Source organism: Pelobates fuscus, chromosome 11 (genome assembly GCF_036172605.1).
Source record: "Pelobates fuscus isolate aPelFus1 chromosome 11, aPelFus1.pri, whole genome shotgun sequence".
NCBI classification, from domain to species: Eukaryota; Metazoa; Chordata; class Amphibia; order Anura; family Pelobatidae; genus Pelobates; species Pelobates fuscus.
Window position 1 is genome coordinate 10750369 of NC_086327.1, and position 18075 is coordinate 10768443.

The following is an 18075-nucleotide window of genomic DNA, read 5'->3' on the forward strand; positions in this document are numbered from 1 at the left end:
GAACCTACAGGGAGAAGTAAAGGGGATTGGATGTTCTAGTGGACATGGAGGCTAAAGCTGAACAGCGCAAATTATGGGTGTCTACAAGGTTAGCTGAATACCATAGGTATCATTCACAGGCATCTGCAGTGCCAAATTTAAAGGGACACTAAGCACCAAACCAACTTGAAGCAGTTTTGGTGTATAGATCATGCCCCTGTAGTCTCACTGCTAAATTCTCTGACTTTTAGGAGTTTAATCACTTTGTAAACATTATTGTTCACACTCTTTTAACCATTATTGGTGTGAACACTACAGAAAATCAAATTTTTTTGTCATATCCCAATTAAGGACAAAAGACATGTCAGGGGGGACACCATAACAAATGATTGGCCTAAACATAGAGCTTAAATAATTATGCCCCAAAACAAATACAATTATTTCCAACACTTCAACAGTAACTATGCATAATTAAAAAAACAGAAGTTTTTATTCACTAAACAGTGTCTATTGATGAACTGAAAACAAAACTGTAAAACTGAAATAGCTACATTGGAAAAATTCTCTAATCACCCCGTTTTCCCAACTTTTTGACCACATTTTGCAATTTTTAAATTTACTGCAATGTACTGGATAGTAAATAAACTGAAATGCGTAACCGCTCCCATGACAATATAATAAATCACTACCAGCAACACATGGGAACCTGAAAAGAGATTGGCAAACAAGTCCTGCTACATGTGCTTACATTAGCGGCTTCTTTTGAAGCAGCAAACATTTCTAATGACTGCAACCTTGAGATTTGTTAACGGCAGTGGGCACAGCGTTCACCTACCTTCCACAGGACTTTTCCTTGAGGCGACAGTCAGAAGTTGGACGTTGTGCTCCAGTTCAGACTCTGCTTCCAATCTTCCTTTGTTCGTTAAGTCTCCTGCACCATCTACAATGGAAGTTCTTACCTCCTCCTGTTCCTCCAGATGTCCCTGGCTGGGAGGTGGAAGAATTGTTGCAGGTGGAGAGGATTTAGTGGTACAGAGAGCAGCAGGAGCTATAAGAGGAGGTGGAGGGGACTCTGGCTGTGAGGACACTGACAAAGCTTGGGATGAAAGAGGCACATTTGAAGAGGAAGTGCATTCAACATCTGTGTCTGAGGGTGAGGATGGCACCAACTCTGGCACTTCTGGCACGACCACGTCACCCAACAGTACTTTTTCCCCAGGTGTATTGTCTAAGGTGTTTTTTTCATAGTTTATTCCATTTATTTCCTGAGCAATCACTTGGACCTCCGTGGGTACCGGAAGCCCAAGAGGATCCTTGCATAGCTCATCCTCCATCTCATCTGCTGCTGCTTCCTCTGGGAGGATTTCAGTAGCTGGAGGAGACTCATCACCCTCGCTAGTGTCCTCCAGGTGGCAGGGAAAGGCCGGAGCGGTGGGTACGGCAAGTGGAGTTGTTGCTACAAGCGGCAATAGACTAGTCGTCTGTGGGCGTTCAGGGCTAGTGTCCAAAGGGACTGTTTCAGAGTCAATACTTTTCTCCATGGCGCTAGATTCTGCTTGCAGGCAAGGAGGAGGAGATGATTTTAACACAAGATCTTGTTTTGGCTTCTCCTCTAAAAGTTTAGAAAACGAAATGAAATCAGATGCTATGGGCACAACAGCAATAGAGACATTCTAAATGTAGCTTTGAGTTTTCACCTAAAGAAGAGAGGTAGAAATAGACAGAAAATGGTACTAAAAGTCTGACCTGTAAATGTCACTGGAACAGATTGTCAAGGACTATAAATATTTAGTACTCATTGATACTAGAATGCTCAGGGAACACTGAGTCAGGCAGCAATGGTAAATGAAGGACAGGTGAAAGGTTTGTGTGGCAATAGGTAAATACATGGAAGGCAGCAGGATATCAGGGAGCAGATAGGGTTCTGCGCGGCAGCTCATCAGGGAGCAGAGGGGGCCCCTGCGCGGCAGCTCATCAGGGAGCAGAGGGGGCCCCTGCGCGGCAGCTCATCAGGGAGCAGAGGGGGCCCCTGCGCGGCAGCTCATCAGGGAGCAGAGAAGATGCCTTTTGTGGTGGCGGGCCGGGCTAGACCAGGGAGCAGACTGCACTACTTTAACCCCTTAAGGACCAAACTTCTGGAATAAAATGGAATCATGACATGTCACACATGTCATGTGTCCTTAAGGGGTTAAGAGGATTTTTTTTAATTTTTTTTACTTCGGCTTCCACCCCACCTCCAAAAGCGCAGCTCTAACAATGAAAATGTGGTTCACTCTGAAAAGCCTATGCAACTTCGCTGGCAACACAGGTTCCTAGTCTCCCACAAAACGTCATAAGATCATAATTTAAAGAGGACTGTTCTGTGCCTCTGAGTGACACTGTGGACAGCATGGCTCAGCAAACCAGACTTCCAGTTCATGCTTGCCTGCCTATTAATTTGTAACTAGGATACCATTCCACAACAAAGCAGGACACCCCAGTATTGTGATAACCAGAATCATATGGAGAATATTCAAATCAATCACCATGCTTAACAAGTTAAAGATATCCCTGGTCCTGGTTCCAAAACATTAAAATCGTGATATTTAGCAAAGAACATAAGGAATGTCTAATACGATGGTGAGGGGTACTGACCTGATTTGGGATGGATGGCAGCAATGGCGGGAATGCTGGCAGTAAGATGTGGGCTTTCCATTGTCCCAAACACCCCTGTGCTGTGCTCAGGAGCCTGGCTAGGCAGCTGCTGGGATTTGAAGTACAAAAGAGGGTGATAATGAGCGCGCGAACAGAAAAGCTGGCAAAAAAAGGGCAACGAAATGCAGGAAAAAGGCAGCATTGGAAAAGCAAGAGAGAGGGAAGGCAAGGTTGGAATATTGGGATTGGGAGAGGGAAGTGAAGCAAAATCAAAGCAAATTAAAGATATTGGTCAATTTAAAAAATTTGAGGTGGGAAAAAGGCGAGAGGAAAAAAAATAAAAAAAATAAAAAGACAGGAAGAGGAAAAAAGCAGACATTAAAACCCATAATAAGACAATATCCCTCCAACTCTCCCTCCTTCAGAGGTTCAAATAAAATACAAACTGGGGATTAATGCATGCGGCGTTTCATGGAATATATGCGTTTATTTCTAGCTGGCAAAATGGTTTGCTAACAGTAGGTCTGAAATAAAGGAAAACAAAACTTTGATGAAAGAAAATACCCAGAATTCCAAGGGATATAACACTCAAAACCAAAGTGTACTAGCTGGGAACAGGTCACATCTAATACACTGAACCCGAAATACAACACAGACCTAAACTCGGAAGAAACACACCGAATCAGCAAAGAAATAAGAAGTGATTTAAGTTGCCATAAAACCGGAGTGGAGTCCTTGGGATAATCATAAAAAACATGAATTCTCAGCTGTGACACACACACTCTATGATCTATCTACAAATACAAGAATTACATTTAAGAGATACTAAGTAAGTTCCATACTGTAAATTCCCTGCTGTAAAACAGTTAAACACATAAACAGAGATTACCAAGTAAGAAACAAAGTGAATATGCTATCTTGAAGTAAAAGAATTGTGACAGGCACTAAGTGACCAGTACTACACATTTAAAGGATAACCGTATGCTCAGGGATCACTGGCAGGATACAGTGAGCAAGCTGCCCAGCAGAGGAAGGTTTTGTGGTAAGAGAATATTACAGATACAGTTCACCGTAAGATGAGTTGTGGGGAGGGTGTGACTTACCTGAGGTGGTGTTGGTGTAGAGCTGGGTCGGAGAATGGGAGGTGTGGGGTTCCGGCTACCCCCAGACATTATTTCCTCTGTTATGTCTTTGCCGCCCTGATTGGGGTCTCTTATTCGGATCTGGAAGTGCAGAGGGACATAGTGTGATGAACTCACAGGTAGACATAAGATTTAAGCATTCTTTACTGCAATTTATAAAGCAGTCTGATCCACTCGTAATATGCTGCCTCCACCCTGATTGCTCACAGCATTTTATGGGTACATCTCTCTATAAAGAATGGCACTGACTGAGCAAGTCAAAGCTTTAAGTCTAGAATTTAAAATGCTTTACCGTCTTCTTCTCTCTCTTGGCCGGAGGAGGTGGCTGTTGCTGTGTAGGCACTATGATTGGTGCGGACTGGTACACGGGCTGGCTTGGGTAGAATGGCGTGCCTGAAAAGGAAAGTCAGGTTTATTAAAAAGCTGCAGTCTATTCACACTAAAATATGGCTGAGCCTAGTCATCAGTGAAATATCTGAAATATCAGTAGGATAACAGATAAGTTTAATTTGGCAGTGCAAGAATTATATACACCAGGTTATCCCATCACCCCAAAGGATTGGCCCCATCACACCAATATGCTACATAGACCACTGCACTACCCAAATATTAATGTTGGCCAATCCCATCAGAAGAGAATACCGCTAGTGGTGAATCCCCTTACTATTGTATTCCCATGCTCCTAAGGATTGATATGATTAATAACGGAGGAATATAACTGGACTACACATGCTAAAGAGTCACTGGAAGCAAATTAGGACTGCCCACACCTTCTGTGCAGGTAAAGTGAATTTTGGGTTAATTCAAGCCATTTATTTGTGTTTGGTGAATGACACTCAAGGGGCTTGTTCCCGGCTTGCAGGTAAGTTTCAGCAGTTCTGATGGTAGCAGAGGGAGCCTGCACTGCAGATTATCCTAGCCGTGCTGGCTCAGCACAAACAGCCATTCCAGACGATACAGAAAAAGTGAAAAGGCCCAGCCTGCTCCCTGCAAGCCAGGGTTTCTCTCTGCTCTGATGAATACATGGATTAACTTGCTGCATAGCAGCAGTATTTTAAATTTGGAAATGCAAGCATTGTGTACATTTTCTAATGACAAACATTTCTTTTAAATGATATCCACTGATACATTTGTACTGTAACACAATTGTAACAAAAAAGAGTAATAAAAAAAATCCACAGCTTGCACTATAAATTTATTATAACAGTTAGTCTTTCCTCTGGTTATTTAAAGGGTTCCTCCAAGCAAAATGCCTGTATGTCTGTAGAAGCCAATGGCGACATTCACCAACTCCCTGTGCCACCTATGACCCTCCCCTCCGCCTGCCCTCCCTAACATCAGTCCCCATCCGGTGATTCATTTTATTGCATTACAGAGACAAAGCACACACAATGCATTCAAAAATCCAAACATTTTATCATTTTGCATCACTCAACATCTGCTTTCGAAGCCTGGAGTGTCCCATGAAGGAAGCCAGGAAATGTTTGGCAAAGAGTGTTTGTGTTTTCCAGGGTACATACTATTTTCACCTCCCCCTCTCACACGAGTCAGGAGAGCCATTCTGCTGTCACTGGTCCCAAATGGAGACAGGAGATCTAGTAAATCAGGTATAAGTGAAAACTAGTGTCTGAAAGAGCAGTAAAATCGCCAAGCGCTCTCCAGGAGAAACAAACAGTTAACTATGGAAACACACACTATCTTCTAAAATATTCCAGAAAAATAATAGAGAGCCAACAAGTGTAAGTATGTTAACATTCAAATAGTATATGCAGATTATGCCTCTGATTATTCTGCAGAGATCAGCAGAGAGTAGAATATACGCACTGAAGTACTAATATGGCGCACATGTTATGACATCACACAAGATGGAAACACTACATGGTACATTTCTGATTTCTAAACAATGGCACTTTACAAATGTGTATTAACAAAAAGGTATCAGTGATCATTTATTAATTACATTAATTTAACTGACATACTCATTTGAAATTATTTTATATAAAAATTAAAAAATTATAGTACTAGTTTAATGGCCTCTGATATGCAAATTATTTAATTAATAAGAACACTTAGTAATAAAATGGTTAAGTATGTTTGGAATATCTCAAACACATAAGGCCAATCGTCCCATCCACAGAGCAGCCATGGAGGGGCAGTTGCTTAGAGAACCAAATACACCAGACTAAATATGTCAAAATGTTAGCAAACTAGGGGCTTCTTTTCATGAGGAGACAGCTCTGCCCATGAGTTGTCCTTACCATAGGGGTTAGTGAACTCCCCAGGGCCAGGACCCGGATAGAAAGGACTGGGGCCAGGCGGCTGTACTGGATACTGCTGAGGGGGTCCCACGTACGGTGGAGCACTATGTCGATACTAGGAGAAAAAGAGCAAAACATGATAACCAGACACCCTGCGAGGATTCATTTACACTTTAGCGCAAGATAGGAGATGTGCACCTCTTTGGAAAGTAAGGCATACTTCACCCATATAGTCCTCAAGGGGTTAATTAATGTGAATGGTCTGTGTCCCCATAGAGTCCAGTTCCCAAACTGTGCAAGGCTGTCTAAACCCAGGGTTATGTCCAGAGACACGCTCAGCTTTTACACTGCTTATTTGTGCACAAATCAAAGGAGTGAAGTCTGGCAGGAGAACTTGGTCTGGACAGACTTGGCTTAAACAAGCCTCTAAAACTCAAGATATTTTAGAAACTCATACTGCAGTCACGGACCTAATATCAGATCATGATATATAGATTACCTGGGGAATACAGTACTGTGGCCCTTGTGGCATTGCATATGGCATAGGGAGATGGTTGACCATCATGATGGGCTGGTTGGTTTGGTAAACAGCCGTTGCAGTCTGGGCACCGGGTCGTATGGAAGGGTTGTTATTCTGAATGGCTGTGCGTGGAGGCTGTATCTGTGGCCTCTGGAAAAACTGAACACAAAACAGAAAAGAAAGCCAGTCAAATACGTTAAAAAGTGCAGAGCAGGCTATCAAGACCCCACTTTTAGTCTGTACTAGCCCCGAATATTGTGGAACATAATATAAGACAATTTGTGGATTTATAGGGAATAAAGACACTTCTTTGTGATTTCCTAGTTAGCCTATTTGAGGTATAAAACTAAAATCCACATACTCTCCTAAAAAATGTAGACTTTCAGCACCAATAGTATATATATATATATAGTCCAGTACTAATGGGGCCAGCACTATACTCTAGAGTAATAATAGGGACATCCGTATACTTTCCAGGAATAATGGGACCATCAGTATATGCTACAGTAATAATGGATCAGTATAGGCTACAGTAATATTGGATCCATCGGTATACTCTACAGTAATATTGGAACGATCAGTATACCCTCCAGTGATAATGGATCCATCGGTATACCCTCCAGTAACAATGGTGTCATCAGTATACTCTAATAACGGGGCTCTTTTTGGCTCAGCAAGCTCATGCTTTTATAAAGCCCATGTCTTCACCAAATGACAGAGCAACTTGTTTAAGTATTATGCTCCTTGTGGTACCTGTGTGGTGTCTGAAGAGACACTATAAGAATATATGTGCATGTATATCTAAAGGTATTTACTGCCCTTCACTGCAGTTTCATTTAAAAGCAGTCAGAGTAAGTTGTCTGCAGTACTCCGTGAACACAAAGTTTTAATAAAATGACAACCAACAGGTGTAACGCGAAGTCAGATGATAAAACATTTTATATAAATATAGCATGTTTAGCATTAGTCATTAAAACTATTTATAAATCAAGAAAGCTGCTTCATTGGTCCATATTGTCCAACCTGTTCCTAGGAGTTAAAACAACTTCACATTCTCACAATCTCCCAAATCGAAAGGTGCTGCCAATAATGGCTCTGCTCGGCCTGAACACAACATGCCTCCCTCACTGGCCCCACAAAAAAAAACAAAAAAAAAACACATATGTCCCCAAATAGTTATTATGTCAAACTATAACAAAGGATGTAACAATTATACTCATTTTAGGAGTTCACCGTAATTTACCTGGATGGGTCTGAATCCTCCCTTGGAAAAAGAATCAGAGGGAAAGCCAATGGAAGAGTATACAAAGATCAGTAGGAGAGACAAGACAAAACAACTCTTACACATGAACAAGACAAACCATCCCCATCCCACCCAGTTCTCAGCATAGTAAATCTCCCTCTTATAGATAGATTTCATCCAAATAGACTATTTCCCTTCTTGAACAATATGGTCACATCATCAAAAATATAAAAACACAACAGGAAGGGAACATCCTTGTAACCAAGAGGTGAAAGAAGTGTCAGATAATGCGTCTTTATTGCGTATATAGCTATAGGTTTCCTGAATGCTACGAATTGTGAAATTGGCCAACTAAAACCTTCATCTGTCAAAAAAGTAATCCTGGTTGGCGTGAGTGATCGTAAAAATCTCAGAGGGATTATAATGGGAGTTAAAAATGGAACCAAACTTATGCATCTCTTCTGTACGAATAAAGGTTTCTGTAGCTTGCAGACCCTAGACAGAATATAATTATGCAGGTGATTTTCAGAAAGCTGGTGAAGCTCCTTATACACGACATGTTATAAAACACAGGAAGTGACATGAGTAACAAAAAGGCTGTCCCCAAGCTTCCTTGAATCAAACAAAAGGGAAATTGTTATTTGAAAAAACTTTGGCGAAATTCTCTCAAAATACTAAGTTCTGCATTAGCTGTGACTTCCCTGGGTCACTGAAAGTTATAGACATTATATATATATATATATATATATATATACACGATAATCTCTATATTCCAAGAGCATAAATACACTGCTTTATGAAGGACTTGATATTAAATGATGCACCTTATATGTGACATGTAGAAAGAGAGACAGAATAAAACACAGGCACCGGGGGACAGACTGCAGGGGACACTTCCTGTAATAGCGAGAATGGTCTCAGATATGGACAGACATCCGACAGATTTCAAGTCAGGCTTCCTAATGACACAGATTGACTAGTGGGCTACCTAGTCACATTACTAAGCAGCTCTAGTTTGTGGTGGCTTGAGAGGACCTTTAAAAGAAGAACAAAATACATAATTTCTCGCAATATCTAACCTCTCTAATCTCTTCCACTCGTTTTTCTCTATTCCGTTCCCTCTTATGGACTCTTCTCACATCACCGTACCATCCTCACCCATGTGTCCCCCAGCCAGTATGTCTAATACCCTCTCTCTGCCTTGACTCTCATTCGTCATACCAGATCAGTCTATTTCCTTAGATCTTCTACTCTGTCCTTTCCTACCATTCTTTTTGCCCTGTGATCTCAGCTGGTTCCCCCAATCTGCTGCCACTTCAGGCTGGTATCCTGAGCTAGCTTAGAACCTGGGCAATATCAAGGGAAATGACTGTCTACTAGCAAAGAGGAGATAATACAAAAATGTGCACTGTCCCAATAGCGAATCAACATAATTCCAAAATCAAAAATCTGCACAGACGCTTCAAAGGCTTGTTACAGACATCTGTAGAAATGCACTAAAATTCCTATGGTGTCTCAAGGAAAACCAAGTGTAGCCTCCAAAACTAGAATGGTTAAATGGAGAATAATTCTGTGTTTGCCTGATGAATCTGCATTAGGATTTAAAATGTCTACAATGGTGAAAGTTGTATTTCATTTCAACACTCTGAATTTAGGCAGGAAACATGGAGAAGACACAGGATACAGGTTGGATTTGATTTTACAAATATAAATGACACTACCTTATGGAATAAGAAATTCCTGCGGGTGAGTGTCTGCTGGAAATAATCACTTAAAAAGTTATAATTATAATAATTATTTACAAATTATCGTGTGCTTATCAAACAAGCCCCATATTATAACCAAAAAGTGACAGTCAAAAGACAAAAGCCAAATGGCTAATCCTCCAATTACTCTGCTTAAAATATTGCTCAGACTTCAGACTTTAATAATTTGATCAATGTATAGAGTGCGATCACATATACATATATATATATATATATATATATCCCTATATATATATATATGTGAGTAAAAAGCATCTAGACGTTACAAAACTGAATAGAATTCTCTATATAGAGTGCTATAAGAGAACAGGCTGAGATCTGGAAAAGGCTATGCTTAGTCCAAATAGAGATTCTCCATACATATTAGAGGAGGATATTAACAATGTGTGGAGATATAGTATCAAAGCCACACAGTGAAAGTGTATCTAGACACTACTGATAAATCTGTCAAACAAAGTAGCAAAACATCTCTGCAGTCGCAATTAAACTAAGTGTGGATTAGCCTTGTGAAAAAAGGGGGCTATGATCCAAAACTTAAATCAGGACTGAGTCTAGATATCCCCCTCTAAACAAATGAACTCACAAGGTGGTGAGGGCATTACATTACTAGTCTAGATAGCCTCCTCCTCCTAGGCCATCTAGACTAGTAGTGTAATGCCGTCGCCACCTTGTGAGTGGTGGAAATGTATAGGGAGACTGTATAGGTCACATGCAAAAGAGGTGGGTTTAGGGCTATATAAACTAAGTGATTTAGCTCTTAAATGGCAGAGAATTGAGGAGTGCGACTGCAGGGGCATTAGCTATATACCAAACACCATTTATTAGGCCTAAGTTGTTTTGGTACTCAGAGTGTCCCTTTACGGATTTAACTTATGTGCTTGCAGCAATCTCATGGAAACTATAAGAAAGCCCTCAATGTCTCAGTAGTAAAGTGCAGTTATCCTTGACGTATCATACTGCTGCACTATTGTGCATAAGATGAGTAGAAGATGGTGCAAAATGAAAACAAATATAAAAAACACCTAACCTATTCTAAATATTGTATAAATCTTGTGTGGGGTGATTGGAGTGTCCCTTTTGAAGAGATATATTTAGGGAGAACCTAGATTAACTATGTAGTTCGCCAACGTCTACAGATTTGTACATTTAAATGCCCGTATTCCCAAGACTTATTAATTCTATATGGAATGACATCTGAAGATCTCACAGTAGCATACAGTGCAGGCAAATGATGGGAAAGCAATGGGATAGACAAAGCCAGGCCAATGAAATAAAGATAGGGTAAACAAATAAATGCTCGTGCCGTAAGGTCAATGAAATCAAGATGGGGTAAAACAAATTATCGTGTCGGCAGGCCAATGAAATAAAGATGGGGTAAACAATAAATACACTCTCGTGTCGGCAGACCAATGAGATAAAGATGGGGTAAACAAATAAATTCTCGTGTCGGCATCCCAATGAGATAAAGATGGGGTAAACAATAAATAAATAAATTCTCGTGTCGGCATCCCAATGAGATAAAGATGGGGTAAACAATAAATAAATAAATTCTTGTGTCGGCATCCCAATGAGATAAAGATGGGGTAAACAATAAATTCTCGTGTCGGCATCCCAATGAGATAAATATGGGGTAAACAATAAATTCTCGTGTCGGCAGGCCAATTTGAGCATTTCTGGGTCACTGAGCCTTGAAAGAACAATGACAAAGGAAAACTATTAACCAAGAGTTGGATTGACCTCGCATGGTGCCAGTTCCTACTAAATAATATTAAAATGGGCACAGTCAGGGCATGGAGGGACTGGGCTGGGCTGAGCTAGGAGATTAACAATTGGCTGTGTTCATCCTGACAAACTGAAACCCAATACGCACAGCAGCTCTCCTGTGTTTCTGAATCGTCAGAACTGCACCATTATCCTGCCTAGCAATCTTCTGTCTGTGTCACCAGTTACAGTGCTTTATTTTAGGGTTTCCCTCGTTAGCCTCTGGTATTTGCATTGTGCTTCCAGCAAGCCCAGCGTATACCAACTGTGACAGGGCAATTCTTACTTTATACTGTATACCGTACATAATAAACCATGAACACTACACATAAAAAAAAAAGTGTTTTAAATGGGTAAAAGACAATGATTCCTTTACAAATGCATTCCCTCCTGTTTTTTTATTATTAGGGTTTGAAATCTGAGAACTCAAATAATAGGCTTTATTCAGCAGATAAATCACATTTGCCTGCAGGATAACAGACCTACACATAGATCGATTGATGAATCTCCAATACCAACAGGAGCGAACCCATCTTTAAAAGACTGGTGTAAAATTAGCACCAATGAGCAGCCAAAGGCATTGAGAACGGGTGTAGCTTGCCCGGACTGGATTATACAGAAATTTAAAATGATTTAGCTTTCAAAAAACTAGAGTATAAAATCTACGCAGATCTTGGATAGAGGCATTTGAAGACAAAGTTACCCGTGACTGAAATTACAGCTTTCCATGCCTCTGTGTACAGTTTTCCCTAAGCACAGTTTTGTGAGCAATCTGGCACAAAATCACAACCCATAGTATTCACTAGAATAAAAGTAGAGGTACCCAATGCAAAAGGTGGTGTTATAACAATGATTCATTTAGTAATGGTTTCAGATTTGGACTGTCACAAAAAGCACTTAGGGAAAACACTCCTGTGTTATTCGCAAGTCACCTTTCAATTGCTGTGGCTGCCCATTGGTGTTCAATAAACATAGCAGACAAGTTAGTAGGACAAGTGAGACTATGGGGGCAGAAAAGGGTTGGGAAGCAACAGAAGACATGTTACCTGGTGATGTGTTGGTCGAGGTCCAGCTGCAAACTATAGAAAGGAGCGAGAAAGACAATCACAAAAGGAGAGGCAAACACACAAATACAGTGCCCACAGACAGTAAAAATACAGCAAACACTCCAAGCGTGGCTGAGATATAGTGACAAACGGCACAGGATCAGCATGAGATCTCAGATGACACGGGCAAATACTGGGTGGGATCTTCATCAAATTATTACCATTTAATGCAGAATTTAAACAGGGGAAGTGTAAATTGCACTAGATATTTCCTTTACTGTAACAATAGGAGTATTAAAATATATATAGAGATTTTGGTAGAGCAGGACAGGCTTGGGAGTGTGATGATATCACAGCTGCAACCTTTGGGGCTAATATCCTTGCGTCACAGTCATGATTGCCCCTGAGCAAAGTGTTTAGGAGCCCAACCAACATAGTCTCAAGTCAGAAAATAGCCAGGCATATACTAAGTAGATTGTAGTAGTCACTCATTACTTATTGAGGACTGGTAGACAAACAATGAACACCCAAAATACAGGGCATCCACTTCATCAGAACGCACTACGGTATAACAAGCACATACAATGTAGCAAGGTAGAACATGTCCAGATTACCACAATAATATACAGACAAAAATACAGTTGGAAAAACAATTGGAGGGAACAAAATGAAACAGGGCATGATTTGAACGACTTGTAACAAATATACATGTTACAATAAACAAAAAAACAACCAACCAGTTTTGTGTATATTACAATACTGAAGGATATAAGGTATTGGGTAATTAAATAATGTGTCTACAGAAATCAACATACTTCCCAAGATATGGGCATCGGTATAAAAATAATCTAATTCAGAGCTAATCAAACCCCAGCCCCTCAGATGTATTTGGACTTCAACTCCCATTATTCTCTGGCTTGTCTACTGTAATCAAACACATTTTATGAGTTGTAGTCCATCATCAGAGGGGTTGGTCTATGACACCCATAATTCAATCACACACACCAACACAAAATGTTTAGATATTATATAAACATCACAAAATGATAATTCCTTTAATTCACGCAAATCATATTAAAACATACTGTAAGGAATATATATAAGGTTTAAATGGAGATATATTGAACAAATCCTTCCATGTAAAATCTTCAGGACAATCCAAGCCATAAAATCTAGGTGCAGTTTTTAGCAGAACACAAATGCTACATAAATAGATGGCAGGTAAGTTATTTAACAAAAATCACAATTATAATGTGAAAGGACTAGGAATTCAATGTAAATTTAAAATGTCATACACAGAAAGATACAGTATCAAGGCATGTGGAATTCCATGTGCAATGTTCCTAGTGGCTGGTAGAGAAAGGGTTTCATTCTGTAGGCTCAGCATTTTGGAAAGGGCAGCTGGGGTGGGTTATATGAGGGAGTAAGGGGCGACAAAAAGAGGTCCCTAAATCTTGTGTCCCTGCGCCATATTACTTCTTGATCTTTACTGTAAAATCTAGGCCACCGCCTTTTAGTGCCCCATAGCCCTATTCCAACAGACACACAAGGTACAAAACACATGTGCCACCTCGGGTTAACTCTGATTAGCATTTTGTTGGACCGAGAACCCAACCCGCAACCTATCGCTTGTGCTTTGTATAGTCGCGTAGCGATTACACCCGACCCCATCTTAACCACTGCTGGATTAACCACTATCACTTCAGGCATATAGAGTGTACGTGTCTATACTGTGTCCACGGAGATATGATTAATACTCTTTATACATGTTTTACGCTTAGTAACCATCTTGTCAGTCTAGTCAGCCTGTTTATACAGCTATCTGTCAACTACTGACTTATCGAATGCATGTTTATTTACAACCATAACCAGTAGCACAGCCTGGTTGTAGACCAACTGTTTAACTCTTAATATCACATCTAGCCTGCCATCTAACCATCCCACATATAATTCACCAAGCCTGTATATATGCTAGATGGAACAGACTGGAACCCTCATAAATGTTAACTCTTGTTCATACTATTATAAAATTGTGCTTATATAATCTACTACTCCAAATTGTACAGCAAATGTCGAACCTGTGGATTGCTGTCGGGGTACCTCAGGTCTGTATGTGTTAACTTCATGCACAGCAAAAAAATAAAAATCAACACATGTACGGTCATAGCCGCCAGGCCTCAGCAACGTGGGACTACAGCAACGTGGGACTACAACCATCCTGAGGGAGATTTAGAAAATTGTTATTAGAAAAGAGATACAACATTCTAAAAGTGGGACAATCACCAAGGAAACCAATACACTCCGACAACACATTTCACGGGCGACTACTTTACTTGTACTTTGACGACAGTCATCGACAAAAACTTATGTTTTCAATGCGCTCTAGTAACTGGTGTGTGGATTTGACATAGTGTGAGTCATATAAAGACATGTCTCTTTATACCAGGGGAGCGGATAACAGAAAGGAAATGGTTTATATTATAAGCAGAATACCCATGTGACAGTGACCAGCTTGCTGCATAGGCTCCTAAACACTAAGTCATTCCGACAAAAACAACATAACACATGGAGCAGGCAGGGAAATTCTTGATATTTGTGTGGCTTATAGCGACACCTCATCATGGATGCTATTCAAGGCAGAATTATACCCTTGTCTACAGGTCCAATATAATGAAAAGCTCTTGAACTGCTATCAACCAGTGGAGGTAGAAGACTTTATACAAATATTCAGGTCTCTCGCACAACACTGTTTGTGGATCTATGTCATTCTCTTTCAGAATGTACCTGTGAATTGGTTAACTAAGGGTTAATGAAGTGACAGTCCACCAAAGCTCTGGTCCCAGTGTCATCATACAGCAACAACATGTCAAGGAGTGAATAACCAAGCTTAATATGGTTACTATACTGCTGAGCACAGAAGGTTTACGGGTTTTAATTACAGCAGAGAGAGTAAATGATAATTACCGGAGAGCGATTTTGAGGCTGCGTACTCATAGTCTGTGGCGGTTGCTGATATACCAGTGTAGGCGCCGCTGCATTCTGTCCCGAGGCGTAAGATGCCTGTTAGACAAAAACAAGTACGATTAAAAGAAAAATGAATGAAGCGACCAGTACAGTTTGTGCAGAAGGAGGTAATGGAGAATATAATGGGATGACCTATAGAGAAATTTCATAGTGAATGGGCCTGAGAGGGAGACTGGTCTCTTACATAGGGGGTGAAGACTGAGGTGATCTGGCAAGTTGCAGGGTGTCCAATAAAGAAAGCATAGGCTGGGGGTTCCTATAGAGGAGATGCAAGCAGAAGTGATGAGGCGGTTGTACAATTAGGAGATGAAGGCTGAGTTGACAGGGCAAGGAGAGCCCTAGAATGAATTGGTTGTGGTATCCTATAAAGAAGGTGCATATGCTCTGATGCTCAAATTTAAAAATGTTTTTTTAAATCAGAGCAAGAACCACAGCCCTCACCTTGTAAAAATGTGCTCAGGTGGGTTACATACTTTTCTGTATCCAATTAACGGTGTACTGTATTTTTAAAAACATTGCATGCTTTTGAAGGTTGAATATGGTAAATATATTAAAAAAATAATTAAATTGACTTGCAATGGTGAAGACCAGATCTATTAATCATGTTCTGAAAACCTGGATTATTTTAAGTGTATAAATAGCTACCTGACAATCATGGGTTAAAATATCAGGCCCTTGTTGCGTTTGTGCTGATGTCGTGCTGACGAAGCAGGAAGTAAGTGGTAGAGCGTGACTCATCTCTCCAAAAGGCAGACTAGCATGTATCTAATGAGCATGCAGTTTGCCTGTTTATTCCAAGCGTTACTAGTGCTTAGATTGTCTAGCTCCACCAATGTTGATTAGGCTACGCACTTAGAGGCCTAAAAATAAACTGCCTTTTGTACCTTTGCTAAATTTGGCACTGGAGAGGGGGAAGGTGCAGTGTGCCGTTGTTTTGATTGCGAAACCCAGCATGGAAATAGGAGCTTAAATTTGATGTTGTAAGAAAAAGTTTTACAAACTTAGTTGCCTCAGGGGTTGGAACAGCAATTACCACTAACTAGCATGTACTGCCTTTCAGAAAAATGCTAATGTGTGACCAGTGCTCGTTACAGATTCCAAAAAATACATATGGGGACAGAGTTATATGGCTTGTGAATAAACATGAGTTATGGCAAGGGCAGTCTGCATTATGGCAAATTGTGCATTGAATGTGATACAGTGCAGTCTGAGTTTCACAAATACGGAGCCTCATTGTGACACTGTAACAGAGTGCTATGTGCGAGGTTCCTTCTAATGGGGGATAGATAAACTATATAAAGAGCTGGAGAGGTTATAGATCGGAAGCAGTGGGTGGTTACAAAGAAAGGAATATTTGACAATGGAACCATTTTTAGTTCTACCTCCACTGACTAAACAGGAGCAAATGTGATGCACGTTTTGGTGTCACAGGGGTAATTCTGACCAATTCCTGAATTTTAGATTTTCTTTTAAGCCCATTTACTCGTAATCAGAGAGTGTATTTCCATTGAATTTTTATTTTTTTACCATTGTGACCTCTGCTTGTTATTGACTTTTTCCTCCTGTTATCCTTGACCTATTGGCCTGTCTTCTCATACTTTTCTCACTCTATATTCATGACCTTGGCTTGTCTCTGACTAGTCTATATTAACATTAAGTCCTGCCATGCCAAGTACCGGTAATACGTTTGTTTCACAAGAGTTTTATTTAACCTGTGTTTTACTTAGACACTGCGTGTTGGGGTCATAGTATTTCCTGACAGGTAGGTACACAGGATAGTAGAGCTGTGAATACAGAATGCAAAGATTTGTTTTTTAATTATAAAGCAGGCAAGGTGGGGTAAGGCACTGGTGGGGCTATAGATAAGATCTTACCTGTGACAGTCCAGGAGATGAGGCATGCCCGGGTGGTGTGACGGCCAGATTGGGAAGTCCCTTAGTTAAGTCATGTGAAGAATATGGGGAGGGGGCCTGAGGCCCTGGCTGTCTCGCTACCTGTGCTGCAACCTGTACAGAAACATAATTCAAAGTCTCAGAAACTGGGGGAACTCATGGTTGATAATTTAAACTCAGAAATGAAAAAAAACAATTCAATCTAATTCGGTGCAAAACTGAAGAGATTTTATCTATATCTATATCTCTATATATATATATATATATGTGTGTATTTGTCCAACTTGCCACTCACAACTTGTACGCCATAAAGAGCGTTCCCACCCCCTTCACTTTTATGCCTATAATATTTATCTTCATGATGCACAAACTGAATACTTCATTATCTGCCTGTTTGATCGGGCAGAAAAGACTGCAGAGTGGAACGTGTGTGAAACTTGTACATCATCACATGCGCAACGCGATGACCTAAGGAGGAATGGGGAAGCACTCAGACCCCATAAAAAGCATTGTCATTGTGTATGATATGCGATGATGTCAGCGAAGTGGAAACAGATTGGTCTCAACTAAGAAGTAGGACAGGGACATATGAATGAGTTGCTGGAACCATTAGGAGGGGATTAAAAGGACTCTGGTGGGGAGGGGGGTTTATATTCATGTTTGACTTGTATGCACAACAAAACTGTCCCTAAGAAAGTTCCTGGCAGGGAACAAACGCCTAGGACTTGGGGTGACATACTACATTGTCTGTTGCTTACTTATTTCTGCACTTTACCTTGCATTGATCATATATTGTTGCACTTTATATAC

The 18075-nt window shown here is 40.5% G+C and overlaps 1 protein-coding gene across 21 annotated transcripts in view; it reads right to left on the minus strand.

Annotated features, from left to right (window-relative positions):
* The window catches only part of EIF4G3 (eukaryotic translation initiation factor 4 gamma 3), a 74492-nt gene that overhangs the window by 25557 nt on the left and 30860 nt on the right, over window positions 1-18075 (minus strand). For 4 of the 21 annotated variants that reach the window (XM_063435915.1, XM_063435914.1, XM_063435928.1 and 1 more), the window contains 12 exons: window positions 17248-17379; window positions 17086-17157; window positions 15314-15409; window positions 12350-12382; window positions 7777-7797; window positions 6513-6692; window positions 6014-6128; window positions 5276-5350; window positions 4048-4148; window positions 3717-3836; window positions 2614-2722; window positions 815-1591 (listed from right to left, as the gene is read on the minus strand). In XM_063435915.1, the coding sequence (XP_063291985.1) occupies window positions 815-1591; window positions 2614-2722; window positions 3717-3836; window positions 4048-4148; window positions 5276-5350; window positions 6014-6128; window positions 6513-6692; window positions 7777-7797; window positions 12350-12382; window positions 15314-15409; window positions 17086-17157; window positions 17248-17379 (1831 nt within the window). Of the gene's footprint in view, window positions 1-814; window positions 1592-2613; window positions 2723-3716; window positions 3837-4047; window positions 4149-5191; window positions 5351-6013; window positions 6129-6512; window positions 6693-7776; window positions 7798-12349; window positions 12383-15313; window positions 15410-17085; window positions 17158-17247; window positions 17380-18075 lie in introns of those variants that run through there. The other 17 variants (XM_063435930.1, XM_063435926.1, XM_063435933.1 and 14 more) reach the window with 12 other exon arrangements.